The sequence below is a fragment of the Coccinella septempunctata genome, chromosome 1 (assembly GCF_907165205.1).
Source record: "Coccinella septempunctata chromosome 1, icCocSept1.1, whole genome shotgun sequence".
NCBI classification, from domain to species: domain Eukaryota; kingdom Metazoa; phylum Arthropoda; class Insecta; order Coleoptera; family Coccinellidae; genus Coccinella; species Coccinella septempunctata.
The window spans coordinates 3486275-3501334 of NC_058189.1; the positions used below are offsets into that span (position 1 = coordinate 3486275).

Consider the following 15060-nt stretch of genomic DNA (forward strand, 5'->3'; position numbering starts at 1 on the left):
TCATTCATTTCCGAGACCTAATACCGATTTCAGTAAGCACAGTACGCGAAGAAAAAGTACCCGACGCCACTGGTCAAACGGCCGCTAGATCTGAAGTGGCTGCTGGAAAGTGGCTGCTAAGTTCACACCGGTTTGGATTCTTGTCATCTTACTCAATGAAAGAAATGCTTTTCGAAAGGTGGGTGAAATTTACAGGTAACCTTTTCTGAAAAGTGTCTTTCCATACAAAATTACGATATATAGGTTAATGTCATCATTGTTTACATTTTGGGAAGATGAAGTAATTCAAGGAAAGACATACGTTCAGCCACCGAACATCAGCCTTCAAAATTTCATAGCCTACTTGACGACGAATTTTTTTGAACGCACGTTACCTTCTTACAACCGATGACATTTTGTGTCATTGTGTGTTTTTCTTGTCAAGGGTGAATAATGTGATCATCAAACTTGATATTTATTACATCTATGGTGATCAGAAAACTTTCATGACCATTACTGACACGAATGGGCGTTGACGGATTGTAAAAATGACGTAGAATGTTCACAAGAGCACTTCTGAAATCAGAATTTTCGTAATCGAATACAGACAAAATGCAATATGTTAAAATTCGAAAAAAATATATTTCTAGATATTTGAGTTATAAGGATTTTTATGACATATATTTTGAAATTTAGGAAAATACCCCATTCTCATATCATCTAAGCAAAATATCAAATTACTCACCTACAATAGTAGCGAATATAAGAACGCCAGCTAAAAAGTCAGCCACTACAAAAAGATACTCAGCTTCATTCTCAGGCACTGGGGTTTCACCTATGGTAGTCAGAGTCAAGGTCGACCAATAGAAACTATAAATATATTGACGTGCTAGTGTAGAATTCTTCGGCCCATCCAAATTATAAACCCAATTGTCTGTCCCAAAACCGATAGCGTAGCTTATGGCGAAATACAGGCACGCGTTCCAATGTATCAACACTAGAATAGCGAGCACCACTTTACAGATCCTGAATACGTTAGGGTAGTTCGTATCGGTTTCTGTCCTCTCGAACCATTCCCACATTCTCGGTAATTTGAACAGTCTATTCACTCGCACTATAACAGGACATGGCACTTGAACGTAGCACTCGAAGGGATGCCATCTGAGGTAGGCCAGATCAGTCGGTATGAGGGCCAAAAGATCGGTGCGCCAATGTTTTGTTTGGAGATAATGAGCTCGGAGTTTGTGCGGATCAGTTACTAGTAGGCCTTGTTCCAAATAACCTGAAAGAATATGGATATGTGAGTCTAGTTTTCAAAGAGTGCACTGATATATCGAAAAATGATATTTTCGAAGAGATGGATTTTCTCAGTGAATACAGAAACACATTGAATTAATTGATATTGATTGTTTTTCCAATTTTTCACAATTTTTCATAGCTCTTTGCTCTGCTGCATCCTGTAAAACTTTACAACTGAAAATGAAGATAGTCCATATATTATAGGAACTTTTTTGTGACAAATTTCCAGTAATAATAATAATTTTTAAGTTTGATTTACAGGGAGAAGGTCAGGTTTATGCAACAAAACCACTTCTTAAAACATCGTTGACTAGTTTCTTTTTTGATCTAAAATCATCTTCAGGGCTAGTTTTATGGTGGTCATGAGGAACTCAGCAGAAACTCAGTTCCTATCAAGCAGTTTTCTATCTATGTGTGGCTAGGAGTATTTGTTTTCATCTCTTCATTCCATGACTCATGACCACTATAAAACTAACCCTGAAGATGATTTTAGATTAAAATCGAAACTAGTCGGCCATGCGTTAAGAAGTGGTTTTGTCGTATAAACCTGACCTTTTCCCTATAAATCAACCTTAAATCTGAATAAAGGTCTCAAATATACACTTTCAATAATAATAATAATTTATTCACTCTTTAAACAGAATACTTCTGTATAGACCACGTCCGGAAAAAAATATTTGAAGTAAATAAATCAGTAACTAACTAACATATTGAAAAACTTGAACAATATAGTTAGCTCAAACAATAGAACAAATCAAGAATTCACCAACACTAAAAAAACTATTCGTCAATAACAGTCCTTAATAACTCTTCTAAATTCTCTGTACTCCAAAGCTTTCCGTCTCTCAGGAAGATGATTAAACAATTTAATACCACACTACGTTGGCGGATGCTGAAATTTCGTTGTTCTATATTTTGGAACACAGAGTATATCTTTATACCTTGTATTATGGAGAGATAAGAGAGAAGGAAAACGATCGCCGTACTAAAAATGTGTCTTCAAAAACGTAGAAAATAGCAGTCGCTACGATCACTAGGTTGATCGATAAGGCGAACCATATATTATCTTATGCCAACAAAATTCTTCTTGGATATCCACTTCGGCACCATGTAGTTTTATTCACATTTATTTTAGCAGTCGGTTGGACATGAAATAATTTGCTCAAGTTTTTGTAACTAGAACGGAGTAAGGTTGGCACTCATGAAATGTCGTTAATGTCATAACGCCGTTGCCACAACTAATATCAATTTTCATTACGAAAATGCCGAAAGTGATTGATATAAGAGACAAGGTTTCAGGAAGTGCTATTTAGAATTCAGGTCCGCTCATTCAAATAGTTATACCCTGATATTCTAAAATCCACTATACGTCAGACGGTAGTGAACATATTCAATGAAAGAGAATATATATGAAGTTTCATCGGAATCTAAACGACTTATATTTCAGCTGAATATTTCCACAAACAAAGATTGTGAATGAAGAGGATAACAAAGAATTTCCTTCTATTGAGAGACCCAAAAAAGTGGTGGCATTTGAGAATTAGGTATATGTTTGAGTGAATTAATGCGAAAAGTTTACTACAGGATTTTCAGTGAATGTCATCGTAGAATAAGTTCGCGAAAATTGATTTTTCTATTTTTCATTTGACTTGTCCTATACATTGTAAAAGTCTCAAGGAGCCAATAAATACCTAATTATTATTATCATATCAATGTTATAAGATGAACAGCCACAAATACGCGCCAGTTGTCCTGTTAATTGTTTATTCATGTGAAATTTTTTTTCAAAGGTAAAGTTCATCTGGACTTGAAACTTCCTTTAATTTCTTTCACTTATATTGATGGAAGATGATTTTTGTTTAAGAATTTAACATTCTTGTAATTATCTATTAATTCCTTCGGGAGATACCCATTCCCAACCACTGCATCATATGCATTTCATCTTCGGGTTGATATTCTGAAATCTACAACTGATGCAACGTATTCAAACTTTAGCCAAAGAAGATAACGAACATTAACTCTCCTCAAGCTAGTGCATATTATGATATACTGATCTCTTGTATTTTCCATGCAAATAACTGGATTTGGTATGCCTTCAATCAGTTTGCATAAACTTCAATTATGTTCGTCACATATTTTCCGAAGAGATTCGACATTGTGATAAAATACGTAATAACAGAAACTTTTACGTAGAACGGGCAGCATAGCGTTGATTTAAAACCCAAAAATGTTTTGACAAGCGTCATAACCCCACATTTTCGTACTATACAGAGTGAAATGTGTCAAATTTCCATGGTCAACCGACTGTTAAAATAAAAGTGAACGGAGTATACAATTCGCTTAAGAATCGCCCTTTGAATTGGCTGGAGATAACTATCACATTTTCACACCCTTTAGGTAGAATTGACCTCTGCAAGTAATTGCGAAAAAGAAATTGCTTTATCATATAATTGAAGTGGCAACTTTACGAAAATGTTTCATTCAAATTCAAATACCACGTCAATCGACCTGCACCATAAATTATTTAATGGGATCGGGTGACGATCATTTGGAACATTTCCACAATGTTAACAGCTTCCAAACTTTCTGGATGGCGAGGAGCTATGGGTTATTGATCACTCTACCGAAAACGCTTCCCGGAAGGCTACATGAGACGCATTCCGACGCCAAACAAGATTGAAATATCGATATTAAATCTACTAGGTAGGTATTTATCTGGGAGTAAAGTTTGCGAACTCCGGCTGCGAAGTTTTGATCTTAAAATGAAGGAAGTCGTATGATCTCACCGTGAGTACAAACTTCAATAAAAAACAGTAAAACTTTGTTCTCGATTCCTATCCTAAAAAACCATTTGTGAATTATACATATATTTCAAATCCATCAGGTTTTTGTTCTTTTCTGATAGAATTCTGGCGTCACATTTTAAACTAGTCATACAATAGACTTTTCCATTGCTTTTCAGACTTGTCTTCTTCTTCATAGTCTTGCGCTCGAATTATACCTCTTCAATTCAAGTGGACTGATTATCATTATATGATATTATCATCTAAAAGGACTTTTCAATATGATCATTCGTATTTTTACATTTTGCCTGGAATGTTCTCACATAGGTATCAATAAAATAAAAAATTATTGACCAATATTTAATTTCAATATCATCAAATAATGATATCAATGAGTATACATTTCCCTTACAAATAAGTAATCTTTAAAAAAATACCCGAATGTTTTACTTTAAATTCAGTTAGGAATATTTCTGAGGAAACATCAAGAATGACAAGTAGATGGGGAGCCCAAGAGGAAAATTCTGGATTTACTCGAGCGTGTCAGAATAATATAAGGGGAGATACGTTCGACCCTGTAGAGTACCTCTATCAAAAATTAGACCTGTATATAGGGGGAATTGTCCAGGAAAGTCTGTCAGAATAGTAAAAAAAAAACCATCATTGTATATACTCGAGCGTGACAGATTAAGATATATGAATGAATGAATGGTTTGAATGGTTTATTGGTGTATCTACAATTGTAAAAATTGTTTCCACAAGTCAGGTAAACACCAGTTTATATAGAATATACACACACTTATTGTAAAGTCGACAAGTTGTGACCATATACTTACAAAGTGAAACTTAACAAATAAAGCAAACAAAGTTACAATCTCATGACTTCCAGAACGAATTAAACTCACCAATCGAATAAAAAACATTGTCCAACAATATTTCCTCAATTTGCTTTATAAATTTAACATATGAGAGGTTTCTCAGCTGGGCAGGCAGTCTATTATATAACGACGTTGGGATTTTTTCAGTCTCAAGAAATTTTTTCTGATTAGGGATTTATTTCTTGTGTCATATTCGTGTACGTCGGATTGCAAAGGATAATGCTTGTCGCTGCCGTGGATGTAAAGTAAGTTTTCTTGAATAAAGATCTCAACTTTTCGAAAACTTGCTTGCAGTTCTCCCTATAACTCAGGGAACAGACAATTTAATCGTGAAGAAAATGTGTGGGAGAGCGTCAAACTTGCAAAAAAAGTCACGTGTACATTCTCGAGCGCATTGTTTTTTTTTCTTATTTTGAAGCTGATGAAAAAATATAATCTGACAGTTTCAGCAAGCCGAAACAATAAATATTGACAATGAAGGTCACCAATAACAGTTTTTTTGAATTCTCTCCCCTCCTGGGCTTCAAATTGATTACGCATTCATTATAAAAGTTGTAGGGCATAACATTCTCTATAAATTTTATATGAAGCAATTTCTTCTAAGTTTGAACGTTTTCGAGATATATGGCGATGAATGTACATCAAACTGGATTTCTACATTGACCTTGGCCTTTCGCATGTGTGGCTAAGCTCCTCGCCCTTATCGCCCTCTAACTCGTAAAAGGTTAAGAGTATGTCAAATTGCTTCAGATGAAAGTTGTATGGAATTTTATTCTACGAGGATGTATTGATATCTAGTTAGCCTACACCAGTTCCATGCATAAAAAAATGCGTCACCATAGCAACGAACAATAACTCATTAGAAGTGTCAGTGTGAAGTTTGAGGTCAAAAAAGTAAACCAGAGTTACGCCATAAATTAAAAGAAAGAAAATCCTCAGAAATTATGAAAATCGAAAAATTGGAATATCGAGCCATCATCAAGTACCTGTATTCAAAAGGGTTATGAGGTAAGCAGATTTAAGAAGATATGCTTGGTACCCTTGGTGCTTCGTATGCGATCGTGAAAAATTGGACTTCAAAAGAGGTAAATTTTCATTGAAGATGATGACCGATCGGGAAGGCCAGTTTCTGTGTCAGTTCCCGAAAATATCGATGCAGTTCATGACATGATTTTATCAGACCGTCGAATTGTGCTAAAACGGATATCTGAAGAACTGAATATTTTATACGAACGCGTTCATTATATAGTTCACGTCAATTTAGACATGAGAAAAATTGCTGCAAAATGGATCCCCAAATGTTTGAATGTTGACCAAAAGCGTGCAAGGGTAGAAGCATCGCGTTCGATCTGTGCTCGATTTGAAAACGATGTAGGCTTCTTAAACCGAATTGCTACTATGGATGAGACGTGGGTAAACTTCTACGATCCCCTAATTAGTGTGTCTGAATCCCTGAATAGTCCCTGAATAATAACGCTTCCATTTTATACAAAGGTTAGCTATTTGCAAAGTATCCAAAATATTTATTCTTTCTGATTCAATAATATTATAGGTTCTACCACCAGATTACAAAACGATCATTCTTTTAATGAAAAATAATAATAAAATAATTATTAATGATAATTTTACTGATGTGGCTCCTCTTGAGTTTATTTACTTTTATGTGAGAACAACAATGTTTCCACCCGATTTTTACTGCAGCTTTGAAAGCAATATACTGTTATATTTGGTAATTCTAATCTTAGCACCTTAAACCTTGTGAGTTCAGCTAATCAAGTAAGGAAGAAGTTGGAGGAAATAAAATTCCCATGAAGGATGTTGGAAAAAGTTATGAAGGATGACTTTAAAAGTCTGGAATGATATTTTTATAGGATGACTTCCAAAAGTTTTCTAATGGAATAATGAAATGTTATGATCGCTCCTAAAAAGTAGAAAATACAATCCTTCCGTGCATATGTCTCTTGAACAAGTCCGAGGTTAAATGCTACGCCACTGTGAGTAGAGAAATCCCAAAAGAATCAAACAGTATCACCCCAAATGTTTCGAGACGATATCTTCCCCGTCGGCGCCGATTCTTCCTCGAGGATACCCGCTGATCCTTGGGGAACTCAGACACGTTAAAGAGCTGAAAAGCGGAATCTTTCCCTTTATGTTGACTTTGCCTCCCAACTCCCATGTGACGCTATTTTGCGTTCGTTGATCTCGCTGTAGATTACAAACTTTGGACAAAGTTCGAAGTAACGAAAGAATAATAAGTTCGCATTATGCGATCTAGATATGTTTGAGTTTAAGAGATCCCGAAACCGGCAGAAAACGTTCATTTGATGTTATTACCCAAGCTGATGCAGGATAATGTTGATTTCGAAAGTTGCCCAACCAACAGCTTGAGAAGATTCCAACAAGGAGGAATTTAGGACAAGTTCATAGCTTCTGAGGTACTCAGAAACGTTAAATATGAACTTTATTTTGTGGGTCAATGTTGAAATTCTTGGGTAAGAATGAAATTTTCAAAGCAAAATATTTATCGTGGACGTCTTGCCAATCTAAACTTTGATGTGAGTTGTTGAATGAATCTTGGAAAATTCAGTCCGAAAGTATAGGAAGTTTTGAGCAATCTGAATAATTTTCATCATTGGGCAGCATGTCTTCCATTTGAGTTATACGGGGTGTTCCAAAACGAAAAGATAAGCCTGAAACACCTACTAGCAGAGCTATCGTCTCTGACACTCTGAATAGACCGCGATTTTTATATTATATATTTTCTCTTTCAGTTGAAATTTTTTGGGATATTACGAGGATGTATTGATATCTAGTTAGCCTAGACAAGTTCCATGCATAAAGAAAAAATTGCGTTACCATAGCAACAAACAATAAGTGTGAAGTTTGAGGTCAGAAAAGTAAACCAGAGTTAAGCTATAAATAAAAAGAAAGAAGATGTCCACCGAAATTGTGAAAATCGAAAAATTGGAGCCATCATTAAGTACCTAACTGTATTTAAAAGGGTTAAGAGGTGAGCAGATTTACGAAGATATGCTTGATACCATTGGTGATCAATGTCCTTTGTATGCGACCGTGAAAAATTGGACTGCAAGCTTCAAAAGAGGTAAATTTTCCATTGAAGATGATGACCGATCGGGAAGGCCAGTTTCTGTGTCAGTCGCCGAAAATATCGATGCAGTACATGACATGATTCTATCAGACTGTTGAATTGGTCTAAAACGGATATCTGAAGAACTGAATATTTCATATGAACGCGTTCATCATATAGTTCACGTCAATTTGGACAGAAAGAAAAATTGCTGCAAAATGGATCCCCAAATGTTTGAATGTTGACCGAAAGCGTGCAAGGGTAAAAACATCGCGTTCGATCTGTGCTCGATTTGAAAACGATGTAGACTTCTTAAACCGAATTGTTACTATGGATGAGACGTGGGTACATTTCTACGATCCAGAAACAAAGTAACAATCGATGGAATGGCGACACTCTGGTTCTCCAAGACCTAAGAAGTTTTTTATAAGAGTAAAACGATAACCGGAGATTAATACTACTCTACGGGAAAAGACGCGGAAAGCTATCCAAAGGTGTTTTGTTTTTGCAGGACAACGCCCCTGCACACGAATCTCATGTTGCCAAGCAAAAAATTCGAGATTTAGGGTTTGAATTACTAGAACTCCCTACTTATTCACCAGATTTGGCTCCATCTCACTATCATCTCTTTCCTCAACTGGAAAAAAGTTCAAAAGGTCTTAAGATTTTTTCCAACGAGGAGGTTATAAAAGCTGTGGAGGTCTGGTTTGCAGAGCAAGAAGAAACATTTTATTTGAAAGGTGTAGAGACGTTGCAGGTCTGCTGTAATAAATGTATCCAATTAAGAGGAGAATATGTTGAGTAACAAAATATTTTGACATTGAAATTCTGTTTGGTTCTAAAGTAGGCTAATAACACTATTCAACAAGGGTTCTCCCACCTAAGAGATTTATATGTTTTTTGTTAGGTATTCCTCACCTCATTACAAAAATAATAGTACTTACGTTTGTTTAGCTCCCGTTATCAAAATAAAAGACATGCGTGAATTGTCCATGTTCGCACTTCTGTACCCTACGATACTTTATAAAATAAACAAACTATTGAAACAAGTTCAGTTTCTGGCAGCATTGAATGACTTTGAAAAAGAAGCCTGGTTGTCCTTTGTAGAAGTGACCAAAAATTTTCTTGGCAATCACAAATCTCCGCAATATGTAAATATCGTCAAAACGATGTTACAGGCTCATCAAAAAATGGGATGCAACATGTCCCACCTAAGAGATTTATATTTTTTTGTTAGGTATTCCTCACCTTATTACAAAAATAATAGTACTTACGTTTGTTTAGTTCCCGTTATCAAAATTAAAGACATGCGTGAATTGTCCATGTTAGCACTTCTGTACCCTACGATACTTTATAAAATGAACAAACTATTGAAACAAGTTCGGTTTCTGGCAGCATTGAATGACTTTGAAAAAGAAGCCTGGTTGTCCTTTGTAGAAGTGACCAAAAATTTTCTTGGCAATCACAAATCTCCGCAATATGTAAATATCGTCAAAACGATGTTACAGGCTAATCAAAAAATGGGATGCAACATGTCCTTAAGGCCGTTTGCAACAGCCGAGAATTCTCTACAAAATTCTCGCAAGAAAACGGCGATTATTTTGTATGCAACTGAACAGAAAATTCTACCGAAAGTGCGTATGCACTTTGTTGTTGTATGTTAGTCATGAACTATCATAGGTTCTCTGGGACTTCCTATGATAGTTCATGACTAACTCACATTATTGGAACGACAATTCCTTCGGAATTGTTGTTTCCATTAATATTTCATTCTTCCGATGCGTCCGGTTAGGCGCTTGGAGTACTGTATATCATTTTATACAGTATTCCTTCTTTTTGTATGAATATAATTATTGAAAAACAACAAGAGCTAACTTCCACTTTTTGTTTATCGTGCGTTTATACCTTGGCTACGAAGATTAAAAATATATATATTTTCCTTAGGTGGGAGAACAAAGCTATAATTTTGTCGATCAGTGTAATTTTTCAATATATCCTCGTATAAAACAGATACGCAAACTCACTAAACATTGGTTACGAGCTTCGTAATCAACTGAAGAAGTTTCATTTTGTAAATTTCACCAACCAGTGTTTGATATAACTTCAAAGAGCTAACGTAACAAGAAACGGCGTAAACTCTCCAAAGGGTTCCTCAGATTCAAATCCAACCCTGCAACTATTTCAAATTGGATGAACTGTAATTAGAGAATGGAAGACATTTCTTGAACGACGATCTGTCCTTCATTCGAAGAACGGCACTAACCTAAGTAAACGACATCCTCGTGTCAAACGCTATCAAATGGTGGATGACTGCATTTGTTTCTGTTACTATTGTTCATGGCTATAATGGACTGATTTCGTGAACAATCGAATGCCTTCTTCAGGGTCAAGTAGATTTGGTAATTGAGCAAGTTTCCGACCTCGAATTAATTTGTGGTGCGAATTCACGGAACTTGCATTGATGTCTTCTTCAATATTGGTTACCAAGGAGGATCGTGTCTTATATAGGTCAGCGAATATATCTGCATGATGTGTAATTGAACGGAGCTTGCTTGGAGCCATGAAATGTAATGAGAACACGGAAAAATTTCCCCCAATCATACCGAGCGTCCCAGAAATTACGGATAAGCGTAAGTCTAGAAGAAATATTGAAAAAAGATTTTCTGTTCAGGGAGCCAAGCATCGTTAAGGGAGTCCAATACCTGGATGAGTGACCGCTTTGGTTATGAATTAGAACAATCGTTCAAAAGCTACACACTTCACGTGAGTGCTTTTTTTGTTTTTTGAAATTTGCGTGAGTAAAAATGGAAATTGTGAAAAACTCGAGGAGGGGTTTTAATTTTCTGTTCGAGCTTCATTTTAGGGCTCATTACTTGAAATTCTCAACGAAATGGTTTACCTTTTTTACATGATTATTTATTCAATCTCACTTTAGAACCCACTTATAATTAATTTCTGAAGGATTTCGAACATACTCAGTCACAACCCGTATTAGTTGATTTAAGTACTATACTATATATATATATATATATATATATATATACTAGCAAGAAGAAACATTTTTTTGAAAGGTCTAGAGATGTTGCAAGTTCGCTGTAATAAATGTATCCAAAAAGGAGGAGAAAATGTTGAGTAATAAAATATTTTGACATTGAATTTTTGTTTGGTTCTATAGTACGCTAAGAATATTTCAATATATCCCCGTAGATTGACTGTTCAATAGATCTATGCTATGGCGCTACATCGATATGAGTAATAAGTTGCCTAGGATGAGATACCTCAAAAAAACCATCTTATTAGGAGTATTCAAGACGTGTTTCTAAGTATATAGTCCATTCAAGAATGATTGACATCCCAGTAGGTCTAGAAAGTCCAGGCGCAGCCTAATATCTGGTCACAAAAAATTTCCAAAAATTTCTGTACTTTCAATCACAGAACTAGAATATATTAATATAACCTATAAAAGTATATGAAAATAAGAAATATTCAAATTTGTAGCATATTAATCGGTATTTAAAATTGACACAACTATGTTTCCAATTTGTACGATTAAATTAAAAACATCAACAGCTCTACAAAATTCAAATAACTGTCGGTAAGTGCATAGATTCACATATACTTGGTATATAGACCACTGTTTATTCACATTACCAACCTGAATTCCGCAACACAGAATCTCCACTTATGGGCTATTGCCAACTTAAATTCGATTTTCCATAGCCACCGGAGATGTCAATCATTCTTGAATGGACTATATAAGATATCGTGGATATCCATCATCATTAGTTTTTCCTTTTTTCCCTAAGGTTGGACTTTTTTCAAATCTTGATCGATTTTTTACCTATTCCAAAGACACATATTTAAAAAAATTGTTGAAATAAATTAATTAATACTAGGTGTTCTGTTTTCTATGTCACTCAGTATAATTTCATTCACTGATATAGATTCGTCCCAAATTTATCTAATACTGATGGCGAGATGTAGTCAGCTGATTCATCAAACTGAAATAAATTGAATTTTGTCCCTGTAGACGTAGCAATCAGAAACGAGAACTATAATGAAAAGACCGAGTTCTGTTATACTTGTCAATTCAGCTGTAAAATATGCTTTCAGATGCACAAATATTTACGGTATTCGCAGATCTGAGCGATCGAGTTTAATAAAGAGCTTGTTAGGATCCGGCCTGGCCCATCTCATCTTTGAGCGACGAAATTATTCGTGATGAGGAAACGGTGTATCAATCAGTCAGATGGTTTTCAAACAGGTGAATTTTTGAGAAATTATCTTAGTCACAAAAAATCAGGATGGCGGAGCTATCATCCCCTGAAGTTCGATGCGATTTCATTAAATTTCAAGTACGGGACTGTTGAAGGCCATGCCAGTATTATCGTGTGAGGTAAGGGTAAGACAGTGTAGAAAAATAGAGACTGTGTTGAAAGAGCTTTCAAAATTGTTCGTTGACAGTCTGTTATTATTGCCATCGCATTTCTTAGGTCGAGTAGGATTTTGCGAACAACTTTGCACAACGAAAAGACTGTTGGTGAGTTTTCGACTGATAATACATTTTTTACACTGGTGTCCAAAGTATTGTTTTGTCAGTGGGTAGAATATATCGAAATGCACAATTTCATAAAAACTCGTCCAAGCTACAAGATAACGACTTAAAAATACAGATATGCAGACTAATGTTAAGTCTAACTTATTTCAGTGATTGCTATGGTAACCGCTATAGAAATCAAAGAAATAAATATAGGTCTTAACGTTAGGCCTGCCTTATACAGATTGTTGTCAAAGGTGAGGCTTTTTTTTGACAGGTAATAGAATTTTGAGCCACAGTAGAGTTCAGAAGAGACTAAGACAAGACCAATCGTAACCCCACCATTTCCAGAAAGTTCAAGCACTCCAACCAGAAGACCATCCTCGAAGAAAATAATTCTGTCTGTCGCTTTTAAATCACCAATATCTAACAACATCCATTCTGTTTACTGACGGAGCCACAATGGAGTAAACAATTTCCACAATACCCATGTATGGTCTACAGAAAATCCTCACACTATCAGGAGAACCGATTTTCAGCAAAGGTTTTCCTTGAATGTCTGGATCCTGGATCGGACTCCTGTGTGGAATGCTTATTGGGCCATTTTATCTACCACCACGAATATCAGGTGAAGACATTCTCCATTTTCTCCAGAACAATTTACCAGGATTACTAGAAGATGTTCCTCTCAATATTGGGCAGAGAATGTTGTTTTTACTGAATGGAGCACCACCCCACTTTTGAAGAAACGTTCGAAATTATTTAAATAATGTGTTCCCGAATAGGTGGATCCATTTCTTGGCCTGCACGCTCTCCGGATCTCAACCCCTGTGATTTCTTCCTTTGGGGTCATTTGAAAACATTAGTGTACAGTGACAGTTAGGTGGATAGTGCGGACGAACTGAGACAAGCATTGAAAATGCTTGTGAAATTATTCGTGGACAAACTGATGTGATAGTTGCTGTATGTAACCATTCGTTATTACGCCGGGCAAGACTTTGTGCCCATCAAACGAATGGTGATCACTTCGAACAATTTCTGTGAAGAATTCGGAGCAATTTTATCGGTGAGTTCATGAACTTCCTTATTTTTTTCTTATACGGCCTTTCCATTGAGGTATTTTTCCTATGCTTAGTTTCAACTTTCATAATTATACCTTTCAGAAAAAATCACCTTATGAATTTCGAAAAAGAATATACATGTTCCGGGAAGAGATCGCAAAAGAAGCCAGCACTTTTCTTATTTGGTAAAAACATTCTGAATTAATCCAGATGGCATTGTGATTCACCACAGGAGACCAGGAGATATATACTAACAAACAGATACTACGATCCAGAGTCGTATTAAGATATTGATGCTCAAGGCTTTTGAATGTTTTTTTATATTGAATATTTTATATGAGCAACTGCCGGCGAAATGATCTTTTTTAAAGAGTTCTACCACCTGTCAAAAAGCCCCACCTTAAAAAACGGGCATTAGATAGATGAGATCAAGCTAATATCAGCTTGTACAAATAAGACATCCTTCATTTATTTATAGATAATCTGCTGAAGTCAAAATTATTAGTAGCTTATGAGGCTTTAATTATGGAAAGTTCAATGAGTTAGCTTTTTGCCGATACTTTTATGGATATTCTGGAAAGAACTCCCCGTAAGCCATAAAAATAAGAAAACTGATAAAAAACTTTATTGGTAAAGATATGTTGATGACCTAAGACATAATCGTATGCTTTCCAGGTAACAACAATTTCATAGATTTTTCTCAATTAGGTGTCTGAATTCGCTGCATAAAAGCATGGAGTTTACGATGTTAGTGGGAGCTGTAATGAAGTTTAATTTTTCCGTTAAAAAAGTCTCATTTGAGATAATAAGGTTTGAAATCCGTCGTCTTAATAATTCAGTTTTCTCTTCCGTTGAAATAGAAGTTCAGTTCAGTTAAGTGATCTGTTCTCATTATTCTCAAATGATATTCAGAATCCCTTGAATTGAAATTTTCCTTTTTTTCAAGAAGGTTTTTGCATGAGCTCTGTTTCCATCTAGTAGATAGGTACTTGGATGGATTTGAAAATCAGAATCAGCAATGGACATAGTTTCCCTATTTATTGTAAGGAACTTTCCTCAACAACAAACTGTATTCTATATTATAAGATCATTTCGATATCTGAAATTTTTTTATGGACATGTCAAAACTGAAAGCAAATGAGATCACCTAAAAATACATATCCTTCAATCAATATTGGTTAGCCAAATGTCTAGTTTCATAATTACCACTACACGTTTCTCAATGGACAATTGCTTCTCACTAAGTTGAAGATAATACATCTGCTTATCTGAAGAGGCTATTGAAATCATGTAATAATTCAATTTCTTCACAATTCAACTGCTCTGGTGATGATTCAAAATTAGCGAAAGAATCATCTTATAATACAGGATGTTTTCGAAGGTGATGCTTTTTTGACATAAGGTAGAACTCATCAAAATACGTCGTTTCACCTAA

The 15060-nt window shown here is 35.4% G+C and overlaps 1 protein-coding gene across 2 annotated transcripts in view; it reads right to left on the reverse strand.

The window, feature by feature from the left end:
- Positions 1-15060, reverse strand: part of LOC123321990 (cyclic nucleotide-gated cation channel subunit A) — an 82578-nt gene that overhangs the window by 33585 nt on the left and 33933 nt on the right. For both annotated transcript variants that reach the window (XM_044909814.1, XM_044909807.1), the window contains exon 4: positions 725-1261. In XM_044909814.1, the coding sequence (XP_044765749.1) occupies positions 725-1261 (537 nt within the window). The remainder of the gene's footprint in view (positions 1-724; positions 1262-15060) is intronic.